The sequence below is a fragment of the Ambystoma mexicanum genome, chromosome 2q (genome assembly GCF_040938575.1).
Source record: "Ambystoma mexicanum isolate Mex_15411 chromosome 2q, UKY_AmexF1_1, whole genome shotgun sequence".
NCBI lineage: Eukaryota > Metazoa > Chordata > Amphibia > Caudata > Ambystomatidae > Ambystoma > Ambystoma mexicanum.
In genome coordinates this window covers 1,414,536,161-1,414,561,829 of record NC_090924.1, presented here as the reverse complement: position 1 = coordinate 1,414,561,829, position 25,669 = coordinate 1,414,536,161, and the positions used below count along the sequence as shown (strand labels likewise).

General features: G+C 45.8%; 1 protein-coding gene across 3 annotated transcripts in view; it reads right to left on the bottom strand.

Moving 5' to 3' along the window:
* The window catches only part of HACL1 (2-hydroxyacyl-CoA lyase 1), a 370,092-nt gene that overhangs the window by 272,270 nt on the left and 72,153 nt on the right, over positions 1-25,669 (bottom strand). For all 3 annotated transcript variants that reach the window (XM_069648911.1, XM_069648913.1, XM_069648912.1), the window contains 2 exons: positions 17,819-17,859; positions 16,044-16,124 (listed from right to left, as the gene is read on the bottom strand). In XM_069648911.1, coding sequence (XP_069505012.1) covers positions 16,044-16,124; positions 17,819-17,859 — 122 coding nt within the window. The remainder of the gene's footprint in view (positions 1-16,043; positions 16,125-17,818; positions 17,860-25,669) is intronic.

Genomic DNA, 25,669 nt, shown 5'->3' with positions numbered 1-25,669 from the left:
CCGATGGCTCATGGCGCTCTCGGGTGGAATGTTTCGCCGTGTGCTGCGACTCACAGCGTTTTGATTTTTTGGGTTTTTCACCCGGGGTATCACCCTCAGCTGTCTTCGAGGGGGTCGAGGCCGCGTTCTTGAAGACGCTTAATATTTTCTTTCTGAATTACTCCCACTCAGTTTGAGAACTGTGTTTGGTGGGACAGGAAACTCTTTCTGGGGACACCGAAGACGAGGAATGGGACCTTCGACGTCTCTATTTTGAGTGTCTGGATCTCGACGAATGGTGGGAGCTGCTTCGAAATCTAGAATGGGAGTGTTTTCGACGGCGAGGAGACGAATGCCTCGACCCGGCCGACGAAACCTTCGAGGAGGTTTTGGCTGAGTTACCTCTCTCGAGCAACCCTTTCGCTCCTTCAGGGCTTTCGCCATCATGGACATGCAGTCCTCACACTCCGAACAATGGTGCTCGGACCCCAAGCACCATAAACAGACCCTGTGTGGATCCGGTATTGACATTTTTTTACCGCAGTCTCGACATTTCTTGAAGCCGGATCGCGGCGTCGTCGGTTCTGATGAAGAAGCCATCGAGAACGATGAGGAATATTCTTCAAAATAGATTTAGATAAACCTGACTAAACAGAGCAACGACGTTCCGAGGCCCCACGAAGCGCGGAAAAACGGAACTGAGCAACGGACGCAGCGCGTGTCTATTTATGGGCATGGTGACGTCGGCACTGATACGGTGGCCGTCGAGGGACATCGACTCGGCGGACGTCGACGCGCAGCGCCCTCTACAGAGAAAAAATTTCCGAGGCCAGCAAGCTGGAAACATATATCAAAGATAAGGAATACGCCGGAGGACACAATCCCTTCGAAATGGTCATACAGTGGTCTAGTAGAATCCTCTGTACAGTCAAATGTTTTGACCGCCAGATCGTGAATACGGGAAGTGAAACCCACTTCATAAGACTAAAAGGAACTGTGAAATTGGCAAGAGTGAACCCGAAGGAGGGATGCCGTTAAAAAGGGGCAAAGTCTAAAGTCCCAAAGGGAACAGTGTGTTGACTAGAGTGAACCCGGCAGAGGGTGGTTTACATTGAATTGTTCTAAAAGACATTAAAACCTCTGAAGTACAACAGGTGTATTTGTGAAAGACCAGGGGAAGTGGATGTCCGCCTTGGCACTCAGGTCTGAGCTCAGAAGATGGGGATGCAAGGGTGAAAGACATCACCAGATGTAACTCTTTTGATAGTAAAGAGACTTAACCACTGAGTGCCCGGATTGCTGATAGCGGAACTGTTAGCTTGTGCTGGGAAAGCTCAAGCGTGTTCTGTGTTTCAAAGTCCCACCTTGTCCCGCGCTAAAAACGTGTGGAAGGGAAGACCTCAAACACTGCAGCCCGACTTAACATTTGTGAACGCTTCCTTCTTTCTTAAGAACATTATCCCACACTTTTTTGTATTTAGCTTAAGGATTGGCAATAGGTTTTTCTTAATATAGGCCCTTTTATTTTGACAACGCCACTAGGACTGTCTTATTATATTTGATGGTCGAAGCTTGCTCCAATCTTAGATTTAGGTTTAGATTAGGCATTTTTCCAACCTACCTTTACAGTTGAATAAACACACTTGAACTGTGATGACTTCTGTTGTGATACCATGCCTTCCTTACACCTACCAGTAGACTTTCTGGGCCATCCACAAATCCTGCTACAGGGGCACACAAGATGCCCTTACCAGCAGAGAATCATTGAGCTTCTGTCAATGTTACGGGGGGGGAGGGCAGGTGTGGGGGTGCGGGGAGGGGTTCAGGTTTTTCTCTCCAAAATTGGCTGTATACTGACTTCCGGTTCATGAAGGCATTTACTACAAAGACCAAACGTGACAGATGTGTCCATTATCCCTTCAAAAAGGACAATGTATCCTGGACCATTCAAGGATGAGCACACTGCCCCCAAAATTTCACTGTATGTTTGTTAACAAGGCTGTTGTCCTCTCTTGAAAAGGCCATCTAGTTAAACCGTTCAAGTCTGAGGGATTTTTGTTTGGTTAATAGTATGTCAGAAGTGCTTGCCTGTCTCGATTAAGTATTTAGCCTTAAAGACCTGCTCCTCTTCTTCATCCCACAGAGTATGGATAATACCCTAGAACACGCAAATAAATATACGTTTACCGTACATATCCTATGCACAAACACTGGACAAAAAGTAAAGTTGCGCCTTCCCCATTGCTGATGACTAGACTGCAGAAATGAACCCAATGACAGAATAAAAAGGACTTAATGATCATCATCGGAGAACGCTGAAGAAGCAGACATGCAATATTTTACTCTATATCAGAAGAAGGGAACCTGCAGTTCTCCAAATGGTTTGGCGAATGACTCCCTTGTCATCCCACAATTGACTATACTGAGCAGGGCCAATGGGACTAACAAGCCAAAACATCTGGAGAGAAACACAGTCTGATCATCCCCACTCTTCCTGCACTGTATACACTGTATATAAACATCTCACAAACACTTCAGAAAAGGTAAATTGGCCCCCACTGTTACGTTACTTTCCACTTCACTCTAGTGGATCCAGACTTTGTAATCCAACATTAGATAACACTCATTTGCACCAGGAAAAGAAAGTGTACCATCCCCACCTCAAAACTTGCTGAGCACTGTGTACAGCTCAAGTTTGTGATTTCAATCCCGTAAAATGAGTCTAGCAGAAAATAAACTGTCACAGTTCTTTCATCATCCTCCTGATCTAAGGCGCAAAGTGAAAGGGAAGATTAGTGTTCAGAACCACTCAAGACATTGGATTTCTCATATATGGTGCAGTACAATACCCCAACAACCAAATAACAGAACCCCACAACACTCATTTTTATACTATTTTGTGGGAGTGCTTCCCTCCCCCTATTGTAGTAATAGAAGGCCAATTGTGGGAGGGAAGTTGTGACAATGCAGAGCTATTGCTGGATTTATTGATTGTTCTAGCCAAACAGCAAAAAGCTCCCTCTGCTTTGTGCTCATCGCTAGCCCAATGACAGACATTGTGCAGTACCAGAAAACTAAAGCGTATAGTAGGATAAAAATACTTTATGAGCTGCAACGGACAAAGAAAGAAGGTGGACTTCAAAGAGTGCTTTAAAGGCTTGATGGGGTAGAGGGAAGGCTCACAAGAGTTTAATTCTTAATTGGAGTATCAGGATGAGCCCAGATTAAAGGATTGGTGACTGACAAATTCGGAGGTATCGCCACTACTTTTGATGGGGAAGCATCTTTCCATGAGGCCAGGAAGGTGAGACCGCTCAGAGGGAGAATCAGATGGAGAGGGAAACCCCCATTGAGAGCAGTAACGATCCCGGGAGAACGTGGCACTCCTTTAACCCTCCCACCTCCCCTTATCAACTATACCCTACCTCCCCGTCGGTTACCCCCATGCATTTTCGCTATCCATACCAAGTAGGGACCACTGGGAAGGAAAAGATCCATAAGAAGGGTTGGGGGGGTTGATGGCAATACTGGGGCGAGGAAGAAACTAAGAGCAATGAAGATCAATGATGCGAACAAAGGCACAGGCTCTAGTCTTCCCAGCGATCAGATTTGCCAGCTGTCGTTCAAAACGAGCGAGGGAAGAAAACGGACAAGAGCTTGGCAGACTACACGCAGAAGGTTCGACCAGAGAAGCAGACGGTATTGGGGAAGAGAAGGGCATCCGCGAGAACCCCATGCAGAGGGACATTTACCGAAGAGAAGGAAATACTCTCTCCCGGGGTGCTGGGGCGCAGAGAAACCACCATAGAACTGCTGGAGAGGCTCCTGGGAGCCAGAGAAGCTGCAGAAGATCCTGGGAGACCCGCAAACAGGATAGCAAAGTCCTAGGCAGGTACTAGGGTGGCTAAGCCTGGGGTTGGGGAGACCCAGAGGGTGCAAAAAACATTAAGAAACGTACAGACTGACCTAAGTGAATAGTAACCAAGACTAAGTAAAGGGGGCCTGGGACCCACAATGGGGGAATACATACCAAACATTACAAGAGGAATACGAACAGTGTACATGAGAGTTGGACACAGACCATGGCAGGAGAGTAAACCAAGGTTGTGGGTCGGGGGGAAAGCAGATAAAGCAAGAGTAAAAGTATTGAGTACCTCATTTGGCAGGAGAGTGGACCAAGTGGGCACAGAAAGCAGGTTGCGGAACCGTTGCAAATAGGAGGTAGATCCAAATCCCTTACTCCTCATTGTAGTTACCCGGTATCCGGGTCTGCTCACAAGGGTCTGACCCTCAGCAGAGCTTTGGAAAGGCATCCAGGTTGTTCTTCGTCACAGTATCTGGAAGCTGAGTCTGCGCACAAGGGTCTAAGACCCTTGAGACAGTTTGAGGAAATACATCCAGGTTGTTGTGCATCGCAGTATCTGGAAGCTGGGTCTGCTCAGAGAGGTCTGGGACCCTCGAAAGCTTGTAAAAGAGTATCCAGGCTGTTCCCATTCGTCACTACACCGGGAAGCTAGGTAGGCTCAACAGGGCCTGGGACCCATTTGTTTTCAACCAAGAGTTGGGAGACATTTCACAAACCCTAAAGAGACTCAAAAGGGAAGGGAAATAACCCCAACATTGTGGAACTTTGTTTGGAGCACCTTTTTCTTTTTGAACTTTCATGGAGCACTACAAATCAGGGCCCGTTATGTGGCCAGCCAAGAGACATTTTTCCTTTTCACCTTATATCAAGTTTAGTTTGTGAGGTATAGGTTAGGATTTGGACACAAGCCAGTGTACTTTACTTTGGACATTCTGACACAGACAGTTTCATTTGCTACTTTTGTTGAGGCAGGGAATGCCCTCTAAGAGATGGGGCTAGCAAGGATTTCCTCCAAAATCCAGTTTTTATAATTAATAAAAGTCTTCATCAATCAACATGCCACCATTGTGTCCGAGTCTTACTCCTACACCCTCACATATGGTGTTAGAGTGGGATCGGACCTGGTTGATTCAAATAAGGGAACCCTAAAGTTTACCAAACTCTTGACTAAAGCCTCCGCCCCAACTGTGGCTACCAGAGAGTCTATTAGTGTTGACCTTTGTAGTAGCCAAGAGTTGACCATAGAGCCGGGGGACGAGACATATAATTCTAACTGGCCTAGTTCTAACTCAACCAGTAGGAATCAACATCCAACTGACATCCAAGTCTTGGTTAGCATGGAGAGATGGGCTGAATGTTTTAGCAGGCGTAGTAGACCCAGATTAAAGGGGAGATGTAAAAATCTTGATGCAAAACAGGAAGATCTCTTACTTGATCGAAGTAGAGGATACAGGGGCCCAGGGGATTTTGTAAAGAGCAGTATTTCCCAACATAGATGAAGTCCCAACCAAGATCAAATAGAGGTACAAAAGGGTTCGGGAGGCAGACCAACATCCACCTACTAGTACCGAGATTGTTGAACCTAAAACTGATCAGGAGGAAACAGAAATCAGGTTGGACCTCACATTTGAACAGAAGAATGACCCTATACTATCGGAGGCTTTCCTCAAAGTAAATATCAGACGAAGAAAGAAGAAGAAAGGAGGGTCCATTTTTAAATAAAACATGGGCTATTTTAGAGGGGGTATGTTACCCATCAGGGTGTCGCACGATCCCAAATAATAGTCCCCTTACCACCACTACCTATTATAGATGTACCATTTTCCAGAATAGGCATGTACATCATAGGTCCCTTGGAGCCTTCCAAACTGGGAAACCGGTATTATATACTTGTCAACTTAAATGATGCCACCTGTTATACTGAGGCTTTCCCTATGAGAAGCAATACCACATAACAAATACTGAAACATCTAATCCCCTTTTTATCACGGGTAAACTTCCCCAGAGAAATCCTTACCGACCAAGGCATGATGTTCATGAGTAAGGTCATGGCACAAGTAAAGTAAATCTGTCAAATTAAAACCCTCATATCTGTATACCATCCACAGACTGATGGCTTGGTGAATGGTTCAATCAACCCTGAAAAGAATTCTAAAGAAATTAGTTGAAGCTGATGGGAAGAAATAGGACATGATGGTACCCTAGGCCCCATTTGCTGTGAGAAAAGTCCCTATAAGCTCTCTGGGATTCTCACCCTTTGAACTCCTATATGTGAGGCATCCCAGAGACGTGCTAGACATGCGAAGAGCGAGAGGAAGCTATCCTACCATTATCTCAAACTGTGCAAAGAATTAAAGAAAACATGGCGCTTGTAAGAGAAATAGTATGTTCCAACCTAGCCAAGGCCCAAGAAAAGCAAAAGGGTTTTTAATGGTTAAAAGCCAATCCCCTTGTTCTTTCTCCATAGGACACAACGTCCTTGTCCTTCTTCAGAAAACAAAATGTTGTCCTGTTGGTACAGTCCCTATGAAATCTTGGAGTAAACCGGACCATGTGATTACCGGGACACTCAACCGGACCAACAGTTAAACATTCAAGTAGAAAATGTAAATCTCCCAAAGGAGTGGAAACAAGATCCAGTGAGTCTACCTCTATAGTAATGGCTAGTCTATTAACAGAGGAAGGTAATCATTTAAATCTTGTTTCTAAATATCTTCCCATCAAACAACAACAATACATCCAAGATCTCCTCATCCAGTTGTATTTAAATACGAGCCCGGGAGAGTAAGGTGTGAATGACCATATACACACCCCCTTAGGAAAGGTCATAAACCTAAGAACAAACCGAATCCCGGAAGTGCAAAGGGAAATCCTTATTCAGGATGTGGAGAAGATGCCGACTGATGATATAGAACCATCTCAGAGTCCATGGTGTTCACCAATAGTCCTGAACGCTAATTTGATAATTACCCAACGCCAAGAAATGATGAACTCATTAATCAATGGGGCACCGCCACATAAATGTTCACGATTGATCTGACCAAGGGCTATTTGTCCAAGCTCAAACCATATAGTTCCACACAACCCTTCAAGGTTCCCTTCCCCAAGTTCAAAGGAAAAGGGTCTTGATGCCCCGTCCTCAAGACAGCCTTTGCAGTTCATGAAGTCTCAGGGTTCCCATCCCAAGATTTCAACATAGCAACCGATGTTGGTTTCAGAGGTTGTGCAACTAGGACCCATAGGTGCTTCAGCCCACACAGGAAGGAGGAGTGAGTGTGTGTGTGATTGTGTGAGTGTGTGATTGTGTGATTGTGTGATTGTGTGATTGTGTGATTGTGTCTGTGTGTGTCTGTGTGTGTCTGTGTGTGTGTCTGTGTGTGTGTGTGTGTGTCTGTGTGTGTGTCTGTGTGTGTGTCTGTGTGTGTCTGTGTGTCTGTGTGTCTGTGTGTCTGTGTGTCTGTGTCTTCTCCTGGTTAGCCTCTTGGCTTTGCCACAGTGGGTCACATATCCCCTGCCAGTCTTTGGCCTTGCTGCATTGCATTATTGCATTAAGGTCACTGCGTGGTGGTGTTATTCCTTTCTTCCCCAAAATCCCCCCCCCCTTACCCTGCGTAACCCCTCAGGTATGCAAGCAACCCTTCCCCATGTACAGACGATATTGGTTCCCTTATTTTGTGTTTTAGCTTTCAACATTCAGGGATACAATGATTCAGTCATTGGACATTAGTAAAGCGTGCTCGCGAGGAGCTCTCTTCTCGCTGAAGGTCTTAATGGTTTTAACAATGGCTTGCTACTTTGTCACTGCTCCCGCATAGCGTTTCACACACAGACGGATTCAACAATGTTTTTGAACCACTTGGTACTGTTTCATGGGATATTGGCATCCGCGTGCAGAGCAGCCTGGCTTTTCTCCAGACACAGAAACTCACCGGTATTGCAGCTTGGCTCTGCTTCTAAGGCGTACCTCTCTGCTGTGAATTCCAATCAGGGTCCAACTCCCTGCTGCTCCGTTTCCTACGGAGACTTCTCCTGCCCCTCAGACACTCCGGTGATTGGTTAACACCTGTAGGTAACTGGTATCTTGTTACACTTCTTTGAGAACAGCCCAGCTCGGCACCAGTTCCCGCTGTGCGAACGCAGCAGAGTGGAGCTCCTGCTCTAACGCCAGCCGCAGCACTTGATCACAGCCTCACAAGGGTGTTGGTCACGGCATACTCTGCCTCCAACGATCCGCTACAACTCCCGCTACGGCTCTCCTGCCACGTGGCTTCAGCTGCTTCAAGTTTTCCTGCCTTCCTCTCTGCTATATGGCACGCCTTCTTATACTTGAGATCCTGATTAAGTGGCCCCAGGTGTCTGCCCTTGAATGTAGTTGCCTGACTTTGATAAGAGTAATTAGTTGGACATGCCCGACTTTCACAGTACCCTACGGGCATCTTCCTCGTCCTAGTACTAGAGTGGTAAAAGGAGTTACTAGTGTTCACTACTCCTTGTCGCCTCTTCCTTGTCTCAGTACTATCATGGGAAATATGTGGGGAAATGTGGGGGGAGACGTTTGACAATAGCCCACAAAGACAGGGGAAAGGTTAGGTCGGTCTTCAAAAGGGAAAGGGTGTCACAGACCAAACAATGGAGTGGGAGCACGTAGCGCCCATAGCGTGGGCCATTGCCATTGGCTCCAGGAAGCCGTTGCCATGGCGCTCCATCACCTGACCCCCTGAAACCAGGACGCAACGCCACAATGGCCACGTTTTGCCTCGACGGACCAGGAATTGCCGTAATGCCTGCCGTGGTAGACAAAGAACCTGAAGCCAAAGGAGTGCTCAGCCACACCACTGCAGGTAGAGGCGCCAGGCCATGGAAGGTAAGTGGGGCAGTGCGTGACAAATCCGAATATTGTATATGAGACATTGACAAGAGAGTAAACCAAGGCTATGGTTCGGGGTGAAAGCAGGTAAAGAGAACTGAAAGGTATTGGGTACCCCATTTGGCAGGAGAGTGGACCAAGTGGGTACAGAAAGCAGGGTCTGGGGCCAGTTGCAAATAGGAGGGAGATACAAAACCCTTCCTCCTCATTGTAGTATCTGGAAGCCAGGTTTGCTCACAAGGGTCTGGGACCCTCAGCACAGCTTGAGAAAGGCATCCAAGTTGTTCCTAGTCGCAGTACCTAGAAGCCGGGTCTGCTCACAAGGGTCTGGGACTGTCAACAAAGCTTGGAAGTATCCAGGCTGTTCCGATTCATCACTGCACTGGGAAGCCAGCTTGGCTCAACAGGGTCAGGGACCCAATTCTTTTCAACCAAGAGAAGACATGCATTTCAGGAAATAAAAAAAGAGAATCTACATTGAAATATAATGGATGATACATAATGGGGAAAATGTTAGTGTGTATAGATTTCCAATCTGCAGTTTACTCGCTCCTGGTTCCCCAGCAGCAGCACCTGCTTTCGGGGTGATCCTGGACACCCAGGAGCTAGTTTTAGTTCCTGCTCATCGAATCTTAATTTCGAACCCTGGAATATCTTATGAGAAAGGTATACCAACCCCTCGGACCACACATGACACCTACACATCATGCAAAACATGGGTTCTGGTCTTACACAGAAGAAAAAACAGTGGACAGGTGGAGTGGTTTGAACAAAGCTCCCATTGCTGCTCATATTTGGCAATTGTAATGTATCTTTTGTTTTAATGTTAGGTTATTCCAATTTACACTGGAAATAAATACAAAAAAATACATTAAAAAGAAAATAAAGTAAGTGCCAGGCAGAGATATCTGAAATCAGCACACAAGGCTCATCCATTATTCCTTAAATATTTTATACAGCTGTAATATAGGAATAACTGTTCATATTTTCATGGTTCTGTTTTAACTGTAAGTCTATTGCAGACCACTTTAGGTCATAATACTTTCCCGAAAAAAGAGGAAAGGTTTGAATCCAGGTCACAGGCCTGCTCCCTTTTTTCAACGTTCAGTGTTCAATCCTCCAAACTACCAATGCTGTGATTAAGAAGCATGTGCAAGCATACACAGTACTGTGAGAAACCAAAGGGTGTCTCATCTACTGTCCTGGGGGATCTCCATCTCAAGTGCCAGGGCACGGCCATCGCCTTTGGTTCCAGACCCTGGAGGCGGACCAGTGCGGGAGGATCACCTGGTTGAGGGGTCTTCGGGGAGCGGGGGTGAGACAGCCGATGGTAAGATGCGGTATTCACCCCTTTCCTGTACCCATGACCCATCCTATTTTATAGGATTCTCCAATGTTCCAACTCCTCCCGCCCCCACCTCTTTCACACAAACATTGGGCCGAGGAAGAGGGTGACAGAGTAAAGAGGCTAACCCTAACATATTTCATCGGACATGTCCCGCTAATCGGGTCAGGCAAAGTGAGGAACCTGACTTTAATTATATACATCCGATACCCATTCGCTCCCCCACAAGGATAAAAAGCGGGACATAGATAGGCACTCTGAGCAAGGGGGAATACGAGAAAGAGCAGAACTTCTGGGGTGACGGCGAATCCACTGGAGCAAAACAACCGACAGAGGGACGAGAGCAAAGGGTCGAGAAACCCAGGAGATCCCAAAGGAGGTTGTTTCCTCCCAAGAGCCGTGAAAGATACGTGGAGAAGGCCAAATCCCAGACTAGAAGACTACATTGTGTTTCAAGGGCACCAGCGACCGACCCGGGTGAACGACTGAGTTGTGGAGGCAAGGCTAATCCCATGGAACTAACCTTGACTCGTGAAATTAAAACCCCAAAGACAAGAAAGGAATGCACACAGCTGGTGAGTTGGCGAGCAACATGAAAGACCGATGTGTGTTAAGGAAAGATTGAAGTTGCAACAGTACATCTCACAATTGAAGGCTGCACGCGAGTGGCTGAGATGCAAAGGAAGGGGGACCTGTGGTGAACTTTAAACTACCGATAACTGTGAAGCCAGTGATACAGGGTAACAGAGTGGTCCTATGAAAGGAAGTAGTCCACTCAAAAGTCTCAGCAAAAGGTGAAATGTTTTGTTGTTATGAAGCGACAAAGTGAACGAACTCTAAAAAGCATAATGATCAAGATTAACCCCACCAAAAGGGGAAGTGAAAAGGTGAATGTTGAACTTGTGCTTATGATATTCAACTACCCACACCAAACGAAACAGGGGCAAAAAAACACAAGTGTGCAAGTTGAAGTGGTCCTGCGGAGGTCTTAGACATCAGGAAAAGGTCCGCCCGACTGAGGGAGACCGGAAGTGTGAGGAGCTTGGGAAAGGGAACCCCTAACAAATATGAAGTAAGCTTGGGGAAGGGAACCCCTGCAAGTGCTGTGATTGCGAGGTCCGAGCCCGGCCGAGGAAGACCTGCGTGAACTTTGTTGAACTGTGAAATAACTTTTGAAAGCTGGAATAGGCGACTTTAGTGTGGAAGGCAGAGTAGGCCTCGATCCACGTTTTTAACTGCCTTTGTTTTGAAAGCCTGAGTGTGTCATCCTGTTTACAAGGGCCGACTTTCTCTGTGTGGTCCAACCTGGGGAGGAGAGCTGACTCAGCCACATTGATTTTTTATATTCTAACACTGGTTTTCCTTTGCATACATATTCCCCTTTATACAGTGTGTATATAAGAGATAGGGAAGGCATTGGGTTTTGTTAGTATAGGCCATCTGTGATTTCACAGAGACTGACTAGGACTGTTTTCTTTATTATTTGATGGTAGAGACTACTTCCATTATAGCTATACAGCAATGCAGGAGATTTTCCAAACCCCGAAAATTGAATAAAGGTGTACAAACTGTACCTCTTGTGTCAGTGTCATTCTTTTGATGCCATGCCTACCTTACAGTACTGTACATCACTAGGCACCCTCTGCATGCTTGTGGATGGGACCGAGTGTCTACTGTGACAGGATTCTCAATAAGTCACAGGACCAGTAAATAAGATTTCTGTTTTATGTTTTAAAAAACAAAAAAACATACAAGAAAAAAGGACTTCAAATCTATGAGTGGCCCCTGTACATTTTCCCTGGACCGCTGAGGTGGCTCCCACTTCTCCAGGCCAGGGTCCCATATCCTGAAAAGGTCTTGGCAAATACTGCTTCACTACAGTCAGGGTGCCCAAACTATCTAAGCTGGACCTACTGTTGGTGGCCTCAAGGCAACAGCCTCATCTACCCAACTTCCCCAGGGATGTCCTACGTGACCGAATACTAGTCCTACCCTCACTTCCTTGGTCTACCTCTTACCTCTTCTATCTCCCCTCCCATATAACTTTCCATATATCAACTTCTCCGAGTCCCTCTTCTAATATTCTTCCTAAAGTATCATCAATCTCTCACTCAGAAATATGAAGCCTGGCAAATGAACGTGTCTTTCATTAAGTCTTACATAAAGCCCCTCCATTGTCCCGATGCTATAGAAACGGAAGGTGCATATCACTTATGACATCTGACTCCTCCCCACCGCCATACCGCTGGTGTGAGAGACGACGGTGCTCACTGAGACATCCCTATAGACCCTATCCCGGAGGAATCACAGAAAAGCTGAATCTGCAAGCTACGGAGGATATAAAAATGCTATGATCAAGAGGGTTTAAACAAAAGATGTCACTGCTGAACACTGACTGACGTAGGTGCATTAGACATAAAGCGCATACGTATCCACCATGAAGCTACACAAACAATAGGTCAAATTGCACTTAGACACAAAGAATATGCTTGCATCCAATAGGTTAGAAGACACATGCCTTATCTACGCTGAAAAGTAAGACGCCCAAGAATACACCAAGCTTGCTTAATGCAACGAGTGACCATGTAAAACCAGATGGATGGCACAGCCACGTTGGGGTGAACAGGAGACATTAAGAAGGCTCTGAGCTGCAGGGGGACCTGGTTTGCTGAGTTGGCAGAAAAGCCAAATCTAAGCAGCTCAGACAACAAGTGCATATGTTTTGCCACGGTACAGTGGAAAGAAAGGTTTAATCGACAACCAAGAGAGAAGATGATACCAGGTCCCAGACTTGAGATACATTTTTCTTACATAAGCAAAAGAAACAAATTAACGTTGGATGGTCCGATTCCCACTGGCACAGACTTAATATGGAGAAGACATTAGCTCGAACAAGTCCAAAGAGGCCAAGGCAGATAATGACACCCGCAGTAATAAGGGCTAAAATACTAATAGATACTGAGAAGAATAATCCAAAATGTGGTCTTCTCACACAAGCTGCAGTTAGAGGATAATGTCTATTCATTAGATTCAGAGACAGACTGAGACCTTCGTTCTCCTCCAGTTCTCAGGACAAAAGATACAAGGTAGTGAAATGCTGAAAGCTAAACATCCTGGCTTGTGGCCTAGAGAATCAGAAATGGTAATCTTATTGGTGCCGCTCCCACCAACTCCTATTGTTGCTCATGTGCTGGTAACATTCCAAGGTGCTAAGGCTGAGAAAAACACCAGTGACCAATCCCTACTGTGAGAAACCCGAGGGCGTCTCTCTTACTAGTCCTGAGAATCTGTTGTCCAAGTGGCCAGGACAAGGCCATCGCTATTGGATCCAGTTCCTGGGCGTGGTCCAGTGGGGGTGGATCACCTGGGCGAGGGGTATTCGAAGTTGGACGCTGAGGGTTGAGGCGCAGTATCCCCTTCCCCGTAACACCTGTTCCCCATCCTACCCCGTAGGATATTTAGACGCTCTACCACCCCTCACCCCCTTTTACCACGTGAATACATTTACACTATAACAGACAACGGACTAACACCAGAGCCGTTTACCTGACGTGTCCCAACACACGGGTAAGGCAGAGTCAGGCAATTGACAATCACGCACACCTTACAGCCCTTTACCTTCCCTCAGTGATAAAAGGCTGAGAAAGAAAGCACACTTAAAGCAAGGCCGAACGCGCAAAGAGACAGCTACACAGAACCGGCATTACAAAGGAAGAAGAAACGCGGTGAGACCAGGAAGGACGACAAGGGGGGATTGGCCCTTGCCCTTTTCAACTCAGACCCGCATAGCTTCCAGAAAGGAAAACTTAAGACCGGGAGTTACAGCTGGCCTGCAGGGCAACAGAGGTCAATGGTACACAGTGGCCTCCCGCTTTGATAATGCAGGCGGAGAGGCAAGTTGGCTACTGTGGTACTATCCTTGACTACAGAGAACAAAGAAGCCAATGGGTTCAGCACCGTTTCTGATTCGGAGGAAGCTAATATGAAACCAAACTGTGTTGAACCCAGGGTTGTGAGTAGCAACATTTTGAACGCAAGAAGGAATGTGGGTGCATGTTTGAACTTTAAAGAAAGCCCAGTTGAGGTCAAGGTGCAGAGGGGTGAGGCGCCAAGTGGGCGATCATTCGAAAGACTCTGACCAGGACCTGTTTTTGAAACAACTGCAACCAGGATGCCCTAGGAAAGGGTGGAATGAGGAATCAGAGTGGTCCTATAAGGGTCACGTCAAATCCCTTATATAATCGGAAGTCTCTGACCCATTTCCAGAGGAAAGCTAGGGGAATGGAACCATGCGTTCTACTAACATTTTGAATTGTGACAATTGGCAAGTGTGAACCCGACTGAGGGATGCCAAAAGCTAAAGAGAGAGAAACACTGCTTTCTCATGAAAATGAATACATGAACTATATTAGGAATACATGAACTGTGTTGAAGAAGGGCCGTAGTGAACCCAACGGAGGGAGGCCCATCTGTACAAGAAGGATCCGAGCCTGGAGGGAGATCCCATGTAAGTCAATGTCCATTATGGCTTTGGCGAGGGTTCCTTGTTCTCCCTCCTAGTGCTGCATCATTCTCTGTTGCTCCAACGTTCCCTTGTAGCTGGGCTGGGTAGTCTGTAGTGGATGTTTGGTCTCCCATATGCCTCCTGAATGGGGTAGCATAGTCCATTCAATAAGGCCAGTTCCTCCTGTTTCAGGCCAAGAACTATCTGTTGGGGCCAGGTGCATTGTGGTACTTGTAGTCAGATTATTTTATCTGGATGTTGAGGTCTCCCTGGAACCACCAGAAAGATTATAGAAAGAGACCTGGCGAGGACAAAGGGCGATGGGCATCGGGTCCAAAAAAGATGCACCAATGTACATACACAGCTGTTAGAAATTCAGTCTGTCCGTGACATGCCCTGCACCTTCCGGGCCGCATATGGCAACCCCGATGGACAACGCTATGTAGCTGCCAGTGCAAAGTTTTCCTATTCCACATTGTTGGCAGAATAAACTGCCACCTCCAAGATAGCCACCCTGTTATATCATGCTACCCAAACCAAGATGCCCGCCAAGTAAGACCATGCTGCCCAACCCAAGATGGCCGCCGACATCCAGTCTCAGCTGTCAGTCATTGTCAGCAAGCAGTCGGTATAAAAGCAGGCCACAAGCAAGAAGCAGTGTCTTGCAATGCAGATCATCAGATGCCATTCACAGATTGTAGGTATTTAGCCTTACATTAGCTTTCTCATTTGTACAGACTTCTTTCTTAAGTGATCTCTACTAAGCCCTTTATATGTTTGTCTGAAACCCTGGACCCTTGACTCTAAACCTTTTTTCTTAAACAGGAACTCCGTTTACATACTTTTTCAAGATACCCTGGTGGTGTGAGCTCCAAGACTGGAGATTAAGGGTATTATTGTTATGCTGGGGAAGGGGGAAAAGAACTCCTTAACTGACCACTATTACCAACACTAAATGGTTGTTATTGGTCTCACTACAGCTCCTCTTTGAGGTGTCAGGATATCTACCTGAAGCGTCTATGTTATGTTGCTTCTGTTTTGGTAGTCATAGTCGCCTCCTCTCTCTCATTGCTGAACGGGGAGTAGTCTCTGACGTCCAAATTAGGAGTAGACCCTTCTTCGTGACTCCCAGGAGGACATCGCGATTTGCAGTATCACAGTTCTGACAACAGCCCAATGTATGCTGGTGACAGAAGCACCCCTTCAACTCTGCCTCTGTCTATGCCCTTCTATACCGGCAACCCCACTGCGTGAGAGATTGTCACCCAACCTTTACAGCGTGATACCCAGGGCCTTATCGCACTACCATGCACGGACCTATATGGTGTAAAAGGTCAAGTTCTAGTCCATCATCTTTGAACTAAATTTTGTCATTCAAGCATCGGGTATCCATATGTACTCCATTCTGAATTTCAGTATGACAGTAACAAAAACACATTTTGGCAAGAAGAAACCTGAAAACAAAACAATTTGCTGACATTACCAGCAGTTCTCGTTGGAGTTAGCCATCCCACTTAGAGCATTGATGAGTCCTGGCCCAGAGACAACAAGGCACACACCGGGTCTGAAAACAAAATGGAGATGTGAGCTGGGACAAGATGGGAACAGAGAGGCGAAGCAGTCAAACAGAGTACACAGTCAAAACAGGATGAGGAAAGCAGCGGCCGTTTGAACTGGAATTAGAAGTTAAAACAGGGATACAATGAGGATCCTGATGTAACAAGGTCAAACGTGGGAATTTTTGCTCTAAATAGGCTTTAAGATATTTGTATTTATAACGCGCCACTTACAGAATTAACTGCACCAAGGAGCAGCATGCGGTCTACTGAATACCATCATATTTCAATTTAGCAAAACAGCCAATGATTGGTGGCTTTATGAAATTGCAAGAATTCATCTAGCTCCCTTATACTCTGTGGAAGGGGGTTCAATAGACAAGGGGCAGCCACAGGAAAACTGCGACGCTACCATCGACAAAATTAGATACAGGATTAGCCAGAAAGAGCTTATCTTTTGAGCGCACAGTTATTGTTGCACTATAGATCTTAAATATATCTGGCAGGTATGGGAGAACCAATCCATGCAACCACTTAAAGGTTAAACACAGAACCTTAAAAAGTATTCTGTTTGTTTATTGACAGCCAATGTAGAGATCAGCATAAAGGGGAAATAGATTCCCAGAGCACACAAATGCAATAAATAATTAACAATTGATGAATTATTCGGATTGCAGCATTCTGTACCTTTTATAATTGCTGGAATTGATGTGATATGATAAGTTATTTATAACGCACTTAATACCCAGAAGTTTAAGTGCGGACCGTAGATCGAACCTGTGTTGCTTCGTGTCATCTTGCTTCCAAGGCGAGCACGTTGTCCCCGAGTTATCCTCCCAAAACAATTGAAAATCAGGGATACCTAAATGAATTAAGTTGGAGTAGTCTCATTTTAAATTTATTAGAGAACCGAACACCCCGGCAAAATATTTTTTGTCAATGAATGAGGAATCTTTGGGGAGCAGTGGTTTAAAAAAACTAAAATAAAACAAAATAAAAAACGCCTTTGCCAATTGGTTTATTTGTTCTTGAAAAGAAAGTTCATGCCGCCAGTATATACCGACATTTGGTTTACCTTGGATACAAGTTCCATTTCAGTATCAAATCCGATTCGGGCAGAATTTGACAGACTGACAAATTTAGCATTGTTCTTCCAAGGGCGCTACCCACTTGCTCTAGTCCAAGGGTTTACCAGATAGGCAATTCCTCCAGGGATTTCCAAGGTGTACACCTGCTTTCGAGGCTTCTGTCGTACGCATGGGTTTTGGAGGGGTTTGACAGATATTCATGTGTGCAACAGGTTTCACAAGTACACAAGTGCTTTGGGCACTTGCCAGGTAACCAGCACTATTTTGGTGGCCCGGGAGGGTAAGTGTAACATGCTCGCCTTGGACTTGGACGATACTGTGCGTTCATGGGCTCGATACCCCATTTGGGTCAATTTAGGCCTTCATCCACTGCCCACTGGTTGATACACTGAGTACCAGATTGTGGGTAATAATTACAAACAAAAATAGCATTGGTTAATAAGCATTATACAACTAGCTAGGGGCGTTATATAAAACCCTAGATTAATTATCTCACGTAGCATTATTTTTCAGTGGTTACGCATGCACACTGGCTACTTGGAGGCCAGGAGTCGTAAATCAATCTTTCTCTGCTCAGAAACCCCCTCAAACAACTCAAAAGATTCACAGCTCACCGGCCTGTCAGGTACCCAACAGCAGAAGCAGCATAACTGGCCTGTAAAAAAACAATATGGGAATTAAGCAATTGGATTAACCCTCTGTCCAATGTTGTCCAAAATCAACCTTTTACACACAGAAAAAAATGTATTTGAGATCGCACTCATTTTGGGGTTCTCCTGCAATGCTTCTGCTCCTTGCTGCAGGGAACCCTGCCTCATCCGTTCCCATTTCTCCTGCAATGCTCATGCTCCTTCATGCAGGGAGCCCTGCTAACCCCCACATCTGTCTTCCCAGTTCTCATGTAGATTGGCCTTCTCACACCTGCATCTCTTTCCCAGTTCTCCTGTAGAGTGTATGCTCTTTCCCTACAGGAGCCCTGCTCACTCCTACTGCTCTCTTCCCTAGTTTTCCTACAAGGTCTATGTTCTTGTGCAGTAGGATCCCAGCCGGCCCATAGGACTGGAGGTTTCCCCAACAGCACTTTAAGATGAGCAGCAGCACCCTTGAGATGGATGGGGATGCAGATTAATACTATTGCATCAAATCAATAATGACAACTGGATAGTTTGTACTTGTCCATTTAATGACAAGTACAAAAAAAACACGGAGTTCATGAATATTACCAATCGTTCGATCTTCCTTCCCGCTTCAACTCCAATTCATTTCAGAAAAAACACATCATTTATACCAAAACCTCTTCATCACTGACGTGTAATGCTTAAAACTTAGCATGCAACTTGATTGGTTCTAGGAAGGTAACTTTAATATAGGTACTATATCTATGTATGGTAACAGGGAGTGGGGATTGGATAAACACTGTTAGGTGGGGCACCTAAGCACTTCCTTCAAAATGGCTACTGTAGACGTCATTAAAAGTACGACGTCTCATTGGTTCTGCTAACTATAGGACCCTAGATTACTTGGTTCCCTATGATTAGGTTGGCATTGACCCCACTCATACTTTTCCACTTGCTTAGCAGCGTGCAGAATAGCCGGCCAGGTGCAGGGAGTTCGTCTGCACCCCCAGCTTCCCTCCAATTATTTCTACAATCACTCATCAGCTCAGTGGTCATATGTCAATTAATTCTTTGTTGTTGGCCACAAGACTGCTTCTTGGTCTGGGAAAGTAAAGGCTTTTGTGCATGGCACAGGTCCATGCGTAGGTTTGAACGTTTCATCCCTTCTGCTTGGCTGGTCACGTGATTTTGACACTGTGAACTCATCTTATTCTTCATGCAATGTGTGTATTTGATTTAATTCTGCGAGTCGGCTGCCATCTATGGCTTATCTTGACCTTCTGAACAGGATACTCTGTTCTTCTTCTTATTAATTGTATCCACTGTTGGGCTATTTCAGCCAATACAACCTTGGCTTCTTGGCACGATTGTCTTCGTCTGAGTTTCTCTCCGTCTTTAATTCTCGATTTGTTTGCTGCAAAGCTCTCCTCCTGAGACCTTTAGTTACCTTTTGGTTGATTCTGCTCTTGTGCATAGTGGAAGTATACTTATATAAAGTGCTCCTTGAGGTAGATATATGTATAGGTGGCGCTTGCCACACTAGCTTACTACTAAGCATAAGCAAGGCTTCATCTGACAGGACACAGGAGCCATGAAGGAGTATCTCACAGATAAGACTGATGCTGCATGTCATTATATTAAACCATATTCTAGGGTGCAGTGTCCCAGACAACAATCTTGTGTGCAGACCTCCACACCCTCTTAATAGCACTTCACATCCTTGAAAAGCTTCGGCTCTCAAACCCAGAGCTATACCGTTATCTGGGGGGTGATGAAGAGGGTCAAGGAGGTCTCCGTCAGCAAGCTCTCAGCAGATAATCCCATGATGGTGTACGGAAGGTATGGTATCAACAGTAACACAGACACAAGTGACCACAGTGCAAGGGTGTTTATTGAACTTCAACAAGGGTGTGATTAAACGCCTATCTAATCCTAAATCTACAGGCGGAGCAAGCTACACCCATCAAATTACAATGCAGTCCTAGTGGTCTCTTGTCAAAATAAAAGGGTCTATACTAAAAAAAAAAACTATTGCCAATCCCTCTAAATACAAATAGTGTGGGGTAGTGTTTATGAAAAAGAAAGAAGTGTTCACAAAAATGATATGTCTGGATGTTCAGGCCGTTGGCCTCCCTTCCCAATGTTTTCAGCACGGGACAAGGAAGTTCACATGAGCATAGCACACTCCCTGGCTTCTTCGGCATGAGGATACAGTTCCATTACCAGCATCAGGGACTTCTGTGCCCAAGTCTGTTTACTTATCAAAGTCTCTAGATTGAGAGGGCGTGATGTACCAAAAATCAACGAAAAGTTCCTTTCCTCTTACAAGTACTCAATTCAGGTGATTCGCTGTTCACCCTGGATCCCCCTCTGCCGGGCCCAGATACCTTTTATACAATGAACGTTACTTTGGATCCCCCTCTTCCGGGCTGAGATTTCCTATTTCAAAGTTCAGAGAATATTCTATCTCGGGTGACTCTCGATTCACCCCGGATCCCCCTCTTCCGGGCTCAGATCCTACACAATTAGTCTCCCTCGGCCGGGCTCAGACCAATTTCAGGGTTTAGTGTGACCCGTTGCAGGACCACTTAGGTCTCACAATTCATTTTTACGTTTACCACCTCTCCGTTGGATACCTTACAGATACCTTCAAATTAGCACCCACGTGGCGCCAGACCACTCTGTATATGGTATCTATCTTGGCTTCAAAAGTTCAGTCACTCCTTTGATGTTCAATTATATTCACGTCGCTCATCACATAGGCTTCACACACTGTTTTCTTCAGATTTCTCCATACAATGTTGCCGCTTGCAACTTTGGTTCTAACACAGGCCGGTCTGCTATCAGTCTCCCCAACTCACTGTTTGCGCTGACTTTCCTGGTGCTGCTTTGTTGTAGGAGCCAAGGACAGTACCACAGCGTCTAACGCTCCTCCCCACCGTGGCTATCGATGCGTGAGAGTCCCAGGTACCTCCGACACACAAGGTAGATTTCCTCAGCTTTAATTCCAGCTCTTATGTAACTTCTCGAAGGCTTGTGTTTTTTCTCTAAAAAGGTCAAGGGCAGTTGCCTCCTTGCAACCCTCTCTGGTCTTGCCATCTTTCTCCTCGTATTAAACTGCCAAATTGGAACCGTTGCATCCTCGTGTACTGTGCCTTGCTCAGAGTGTGCTTTTGGGCCCCGCCTTTTTTCCGTGTGGGGAGGTGTGATGAAGTCAGGTGTGTGTAATGACCAGTAATTGCTCGACACTGCCTGACCATTGTTTTGGGACATGTCAGGTATACACCTACCTGGTAGGATGAGGGGAAAGGGTGTTACAGGGAAGGGGATGGTGCATCTCACTATTCGGTGTCCCACTCCCACTGTCCGAAGACCCCTAATCCAAGTGATCCTCCCACACCGATCCACCCCCAGGAACTGGATTCAAAAGTAATGGCTGTGTCCTGGCTAACTGGATGACAGATCCCCAGGGACTAGCGGGCGAGACACCTTTAAGTTTCTCACAGTGGTGAGAGAAGGTCATCAATGGTAAGTCACCCCTTCCTTTTGTCAGCATCAAGACGAGCAGTACAAGCAAGAATCTAGCACCCAAACAGCCAAGGAATCACATGTCCTAGTTACAAATAAAAGATATGAGAGGGGCCTATTCCTGTACAATAGGTCCGGGTGTCAGCAACAAGCAGGTCTACTAGAGGTGTGAGGAACCTGAGGGCATCCTCCCATCTATTCCCCTTGGATCCTCTTCTCAGGTGGCCAGGGAAAGGCCATCACTTTTGGATCCTGACCCTGGGGGTGGATATGCAAGAGAATTGCTATCCCCCTTTCCAGAATGTACAATGCCCTCCACCCAACCTTTATAGGATATTTTTTCACACACACACACACACACACACACACACACACACACACACACACACACACACACACACACACACACACACACACACACACACACACACACACACACACACACACACACACACACACACACACACACACACACACACACACACACACACACACACACACACACACACACACACACACACACACACACACACACACACACACACACACACACACACACACACACACACACACACACACACACACACACACACACACACACACACACACACACACACACTCTTCCCCGTTCATATGCCTTTAAGACTGTGACGAAGAAAAGGCAGCGAGGAGGGACGCACACTTCCATGTGTGCACACCACTCTGGTACCGAGATGAATAAGTGGACTGTGAGTGAGTCCCACTAATGAGGGTCAGGCAAAGGACTTACACCTGCAGCCAGTTGGAAGGCTACAGGTGTATCTAAAATGGAGAGACCCATTTGGAAAGAGTCCCACCTGCAGGAAGAAACCAGCTTGGGGAGAAGAATGCGCAGACCGGTACAGAGCAGGCTGGAGAGAGAGCTGCAGAAGAGCGTAGAAGACACTGCCACCCAAGCATGCTGTGAGGTGGGGGATCGGGTGCCCCTGCATAATCCTGTGCCGTGTGTCCTCCGCTGTAGTTGGGGGGACACTGAAGACTCCAGAGAGCCGACTGAAGCAGCAGGAAGGTTCGGAGAAGACTAGCGCTGCTCGTCAAATCTCCCGGCGAGCGGATGGGGAGCGAGATACCACAGCGGTGAAAGCCGAAAGCACCCGGATGTGCTGCCGGAGACCAGTGAGTGACGGAAAGGGAATAGTCACACCGGATCGCTCTACGGACTAGGCGTGGGGAAATGGAGATGCCTATCAGATGAAAACTCCTGATAAGAGGGACGGGAGACCAAAGGAAAGCTTTATGAATGCTGAACGTGCTGCACAGTGTTTAAAGCATTATTGAATACCAAACTAAGGAAAAGTTATGCAAAGTACATGAAAGTACCGAACAACCTAAATGAACGTGATATGCAATTTCGAATGCAGTGAAAGCAAGTAAAAGTCATAATGGACAATGTGCGAGTTTGAACCAAATTAAAGCCAATAACAAGGGCTGAAGAAACAAGTAAAAGGCTACTAAGAAGCCCTATTGTGAAGTGTGAAAGGAAGGTAGGGACAAGGAAAGCACCTCACAAGGGGAATGGTGTGAAAGTCACGTTGTGGCAGAGGTAAGAAGCTGCCAAGGATAAAAAGAACTGCAAGTGGACAATTGACCCAGGTTCAAAGAGGGAGCTTGTGTTAGCAAGGAAGTCCAAAGAGAACAAGGAAATATAACAAAATGCCCTGGGTTATGGGCTGCGTGACCTGCAGTGGGTGGCCTGTGTGGTACAATAACTACACCTTGACCGTGTAACCCATACTTGGAGTGAACCAAGGAAAGTTAATGTACTGAAGCTGTTCTTTTCTTGAATAACTTCAATACTTATTAGGTACAAGCAGCCTGAAAGGTTGTAAAGTTGGTGTAAAAACCCTTGTCGAAAGTCAAGAGAACTGACCATGTTGAACTTGGGGAAGGAAACCCCAAGTCCCTTTTGAACTGTGTTTGAACTTGGGGAAGGTAACCCTGAGGCCTGTAGGAGCTTGGGGAAGGGAACTCTGAGCTCTTTTGTGTGGAACTGTTTTGCACTCAGGGAAGGGGCTGAAACGCAAGCCAAGAACTGGAAGGCGCTCAGAACTTTACTTGGAAAACTATTGTTTTTGTTGCTGACATCCCGACACATTGTTTAGCTTTAGTTGTGAGGGCAAGTATAGGTTTTGGCACACAGACTTTTAAGTTGCACTTACTGACTCTTTAGGTAAGGAAATCCCACCTAGGCATAGGGCAAGTTAGGCCTTACACCATCCTGACACGTAAGCTAATACAATAAACAATGGGGGGGCCTCATCTGCCCATCCAGATGAGAGCCCCCACCCCATTGAGGTTGAGTGACTAGACCGTGTACCCCATACCACATAGGCCATGCTCGGTCACCTGAAACACACTTGAATTTAATTATACCTCCTTTACCAGGTAACTAGAGTCCAATGACAACATTTGATACACGTATAAGGAATTTCCCACTCTGGACTATGGAAAAAGGGGTGCAGCGATGGCGAGCCAGGCCAAGCTAGGTGTTCACCCATTATCTGATGTATGCAACAGGATGTGCAAGTTACAATGTCCCAGAGGCAGGGTAGCATCCAGGCTCATCCATAACAATGGCAGCATGGATGCATTACAGAAAGCCTTAATGCTCTCTCTGTTCGTTCAGGAGACTGTCAATTCTCCCTTACAATGGATTTTCAAGTGCGAACACTCAGAAGATGGCCTCTTCTACTTATGAGAGAAGTACCACTATCAACCATCATTTTACATTAAATGTGGACAATACAACTTTCACTGTCAGACCCCTTGGCATCCCACCTAAGAATGTTTGTGTGGAGTCCTGCAATAAATCCATAAACTCCGACATTGGTATTACCTAAGGTAGCTTATCAGCTCCAGGAGACATTGCTTTTCTATCAAACATGAATCAGGTGTACTATGTTAAATGAATTCATTAGCCAGTAGGGGGAGTTTATTTATTTACACATTTTTATGAAGTGTGACCAAGGCACAAATGCATTTGAGGGATGTCCAGAAAAAAAACAAATATCCAGCACATTAGTAAAATATTAAAAACGAAATAAAGCAGACCTAAAACACCAATACAAAATGAATTACTCAAAAAATGCTAAACAGCTTAGAAATCTGAAAAGGCAAATGTTTAAAACCAGAACTTGGTAAAATTTCAAATAGTCAGGGATCATACGCAATTCACCGCCACACACCATCTTTCTACTACGGCTCATGCTTACACCCTTAGCACACTGGAAACGTCTGTAAGTGCACATACATTTATTCCATACAAAAGACACTGCAGGGGACATTCCTACAGAATGATCCCCAAGAGTAAAACCATGCTGTTGGTAAAGGCTGCTATACAAGGGGAATTCCCACTGAGTGGACACTGTTGGGCCCAAAATAAAACAGCTCAAAATGGCAAACATTTCAGATAGGAGTGAAACACTGCCAGAGACCGATGAAAGCGGGCGGTGGCCAGGCTGCATTATTTCACATCTGGCTGCAGCCTTCAATATGTTCCAAAAGGCTATTCCAAGGGTTTTTGAAACCGCACTAGGACTCATGATCAGATGTTGGCTTGCATAACACATTTCCTGTTGGTTAGATCATAATCCCAGTGGCAAACTATCATCAGAGTATGAACAGAAAACATACCCGTGCAGAGTTGTACTTGGTCGACATTATGCCTGCCTTCCTTCCTTGGTACATTCCTTTAGCCTGAGCTTGTTCATGCAGTGGGGACCAAGATCTCCCGAGACTGGACAGCGATGTGGTGGTGGCAACTGAGGAAGAAAGGGGATAGGTTTGGGGGTAGGAAGGTGGGCTTGAGGGAGAGGGCGGCGCATTCTAGAAAAGAAATTGTTAGATTTCTAGATCTGCATTACAAAGCCTATGCCCAGGATAAAAATAAAACAGACTGAAATTCATCGCTAACCAAGACTTCCATCTTCAGTTACGGATGAGCTTCCCATTTATCTGGACAGAGTTTCTTAGCCCATTCCCAATCCTAGTTATTACGAAATCTCAGCATTACGAGTTGGCGGTATTCTGGCAATAAATCTGCTGGAATACCGCCCAACAGAATTACCATTAGTGTGACTTGGACTGGCGGGTTTACTGTCGAATTTACAGGGGGTTGTGGCAGTGTTAGTCCACTTTTATGTGTAATCCATAGGACTCCATTGGGGATTTCAGCGGAAATACTACTGCCGGAATTATTGCTGTAGTAAATTGTAGTATGGCGGAATGGGAAAAGTGTCAGTAATTCTGTTACCGCCACTTTTCCCCCAGATCACCATACTT